The following is a 4088-nucleotide window of genomic DNA, read 5'->3' as shown; positions in this document are numbered from 1 at the left end:
GTTTATCGCCCAATCTACAGGAATTTGGCGCTGAGGACCTGGTACTGACATGGTATTGGCATGAGAACCCGCATCAAGATCCCTGTAATCGAGTCTTGTTTCTGGTTCATCTGCCCCGTCTTTTTCATCATTAACAAAAGCCACCACCACTCAAAACCGCATCAAACCCCCAGGTCTTAGCGGGACAAGCCAAGGTTCACCAACGACAACTCAAAGATTCGGGTCTAATAACTACCTACCTACCTTAGGTCCTTGTCGTCCAACGTCTAGCCAAGTCTTTCTCCGCTTCCTCGAGAGGAAACTAGACGAGAACAGCTATTTACTACATTATTCTACTTATACTACCTGACTACATACAACCACATAAACCTGGACTGCTGGCCATCCAACATTTGTACAGGGGTTTAATTTCAACTACGCGCGGCACACAAGCAAACTATCTCCTCCACACTCCTCGGTTCTCCCCCACGAACCCATCAACGATTCGATTTTGACATTTTCATTTTTGTCAAGTCCAACTTTTGATTGCTCTAAAAATTCTTTCATTTACTTGATACGATTCCGAATAACTATAACTATAATTCTTTCTTTTATAAAATAGTGCCACCAACGGATTTGGCAATACGTCACTCCAATATATTACCTGCGGCGCTGTGTAACCTCGTTAGAGCATATCCTGGACATATCTGGACATACCTGGACGAGTCGTGTTGACGGACTGTTACATACAGCCAGCTTCGGCCCTTTTATTTCTTCTTTGTACTCGATCAGCCCGACCGCCTCCTCGGCAAACTACACCACGAACACGCACTCACCCACAGGCTTGCTGCGCAATCTGTGGTTTGAATACCGACCTACCACAAAATGCCCGATCACGAGAATCCTCAGGCTTCTGAGCCCGTAATCCAAAATGTAATTGTGCTCTCCCCTCTTAGCTTCGCCTTCATTAGCTTTATTTTCTTTGTCTTCATACGTCTGTCCTTTTGTTTCTACATACTTCCAGCAAGCTTCCCCGCTCGTGTGCCTGAGATGCTAACGTACATTTATCATGAAGGTTTCAACTACAACAACTCTCGACGCTTCTGTCAGCACCCCTCCGCCTGCTCCAACACCTATTCCTATCATGTCGTCTTCCCCTGCTCCTCTTCGACCCGCGCTCGGAATCGGTAGGCCGAGTGGCGGACGAACACCGAGATTAGGCCTAGCTATCCCACCATCTCCCAATGTTAAGCCGGTAGGCGCCGCAGGCGCTCCATCGCGGCCTCAACTCACAGTACACGTCGCCACTCCGATGGGTAGCACCATCGCACCGTATGAACAACATCGTCCTACAATCCAGCCGGGACAATCTGCGAGCGGTGGTAGCGAAAGCAGCGCGGCGCACTCGCGATCCGGTAGTTTCGGTCCCCTCGACGGAAGAGCTAGCAACCCTACATCCGCAGGTTCCCAATTCTCCGCCCTATCGTTTGCGTCACAATATGGCATCGGTTCGAGGCCGCAGGGCACTCCGGACCCCATATCTGCTGTCGGTTCTATCTACTCTGAGAGAAGCGAAGGGGGCATCGGCATGGAGCGAGATAATAGCACGCAGGGTCTCGAGGATAGCTTCGATAAGCTAACTCTAGAGAAAGCAAGAACTGCCGATGTAGATGAGCTTGATGATAATGGCTGGAGAATCGCGAGCGCAGAAAGCAGAATTGTTGAGTTGGGCAGCCTAGGCGAGGGTGCTGGCGGTGCTGTCACACGATGTAAGCTGAAGGGTGGAAAGACGGTATTCGCATTGAAGGTATGCCACCTACTTTTTAGACCCCGACTTGAACAGGAGCGCGCATAGGTGCTAACATGCTTTTTAGGTCATTACTACAAATCCAGACCCGGATGTTAAGAAGCAGATCTTCCGTGAAATCAACTTCAATAAGGAATGCGCATCAGAGCACATTTGCCGATACTATGGTGTTTTCGGCGACCCTGCTACAGCCACTATTTCTATCGCTATGGAGTTTTGCGAGGGCGGATCCCTCGACAGCATTTACAAGGAAGTAAAGCGACTTGGCGGCCGAACAGGCGAAAAGGTCCTAGGGAAGATTGCCGAAGGCGTTCTTCGAGGTTTGACTTATCTCCACAGTAAAAAGATTATCCACCGAGATATCAAACCATCGAATATTCTGCTTTGCCGCAACGGCGAAGTCAAATTGTGCGACTTTGGCGTTTCCGGTGACTTTGGAACCAAGGGTGAAGCTAATACTTTCATCGGTACGAGCTATTACATGGCACCGGAGCGTATTACCGGTCAAAGTTACACTATCACGTCAGACGTTTGGTCTACCGGAGTAACACTCCTTGAGGTAGCTCAGCACCGATTCCCCTTCCCAGCTGACGGAACCGAAATGCAACCCAAAGCAGGATTGATCGATCTGTTGACCTACATCGTCCGACAACCGATACCAAAATTAAAGGACGAGCCGGATGCCAACATATTCTGGAGTGATAGTTTTAAATATTTCATCGAGTGCTGGTAAGTTATTTAAACCCGTTAACTACTATTGAGAAGAACATCGATGTCTAATGAATGAATAGTCTCGAGAAAGAACCAAACCGCCGGGCAAGCCCATGGAGGATGCTTGAGCACCCTTGGATGATGGAGATGCGAACAAAGAGGGTCAATATGGAGAGATATCTATCCCAGGTCTGGGGATGGGACGAGGAGACGAAATCCTAAACTGAAAAGCGTAGCCCGAACAAGCGACCTCTAATCCGTTCACCCAAGGCAAAAAGCGGCTTCCAGGCACCGAAGCCTGTTATGATACCCACATAACTACATCGCCACATCCACGCCCATCTAAAAGGCAGGTGAATAACTAACACTACCTACCGAACGTCGCTGCGCACCACCGCCAGCAAGCCATAATTACACAACATCTAGACTGCCAGTATTAGAAGGAGGGGTGCCTTCTTACTTATTACGCCAAGGAGCATTACTGGGATACCCGGAAAAGGGGCAAAGCGGCCGGAGGAGGCAACGTATATCACTCGTATATATATTCACACATATACTTATGGAGTTTGGGATTGAAACCGTAAGGTTTATAGGACTGATTAGGTACACATTGAATAAATATGTTCTCAAGTATTAAGACACAGGCACATTTTCATTTGGATATGATAAGTCGGGTCTGTTAACCGTTCGTAAAGTGGTATGTTTAAAGTCGGTGGGCAGCTACCTCCTGAGTAGGGTGGGTGTTTTCGTTGTTCCAAGACAACAGCGAGGCATCAAAACTTAACTCAAGTAGTTGGTAAGCGACTACTTAATTCAAGTACCCACCCAGGTATATAAATGTTAACAACCTCTCGTTCAAGCACATACGACCATAGGATCTGGAGAACTCGGGATCCCGTCTGCTCTCCCCTGATAAACCGGATACCGCCGGACTAGTAGTTGGGTCGGTGACGACCAGCGAATCCCCGGTGTTGTATGTTTTTTGGTCCTTTTTACTTCGTTTTCTTTCTGTTAGTTAGTCTTTTTTAGGTCTTAAATTGGTGATCGAAGTGGGGTGTACACTTGAGTCTCGCCGGCGCCTAAGGACATAATGCTCCTGTAAGTGGCAGTAAACTGTGCCCTTGCAATTTTAGAAAAGAGAGATCAGCTCGTGTAGTACTAAATTTATCATCTATACCTATGTACTATTCGTAACTTCAAGCACCGATTATGAGACATGTCCTATTATAGAAATAGACGACATTGAGCCTTACCATCTGGGTAGAGTCGTAAGAAGGTTTAGATTAAGATAGGTTAATCTGAGTACTTGCGTTTTTCAATAGAAAATTGACTCTTATGATAAGCTAGGATATTGAGTAAATATATTTCAGGTCATGTTATGTCAAGTTGGTTTCAGGGTATAATATTCTCATTTATAAGGTAGTCTCTCATACCTTACAAAAGTCTTAGCCTTTATTTAAGATAGTTACATTAATTTCTTGAACAACTCCCTAGAACACCGAAGACTCCGTGATGAATATTTAGAGGAATATCAGAGGAAATAAATATGAGTTATGACTTAGAATGAAAATAGACACGATAATCCCATCCC

The 4088-nt window shown here is 46.5% G+C and overlaps 1 protein-coding gene across 1 annotated transcript; it reads left to right on the top strand.

The window, feature by feature from the left end:
• Positions 1 to 1048: 1048 nt before the first annotated feature.
• On the top strand, positions 1049 to 2719 carry GL218_04389 (MAP kinase kinase MKK1/SSP32; the record flags this gene model as incomplete). The annotated part of the gene is made up of 3 exons (XM_033580992.1): positions 1049 to 1786; positions 1854 to 2515; positions 2578 to 2719. 3 exons carry the CDS (start codon positions 1049 to 1051, stop codon positions 2717 to 2719), a joined length of 1542 nt encoding a protein of 513 aa, XP_033435340.1.
• Positions 2720 to 4088: the final 1369 nt, after the last annotated feature.

This window comes from Daldinia childiae (assembly GCF_008694065.1).
Source record: "Daldinia childiae strain JS-1345 chromosome Unknown Scaffold4, whole genome shotgun sequence".
Classification (NCBI taxonomy): domain Eukaryota; kingdom Fungi; phylum Ascomycota; class Sordariomycetes; order Xylariales; family Hypoxylaceae; genus Daldinia; species Daldinia childiae.
This window is presented reverse-complemented; position numbering and strand designations above follow the sequence as displayed.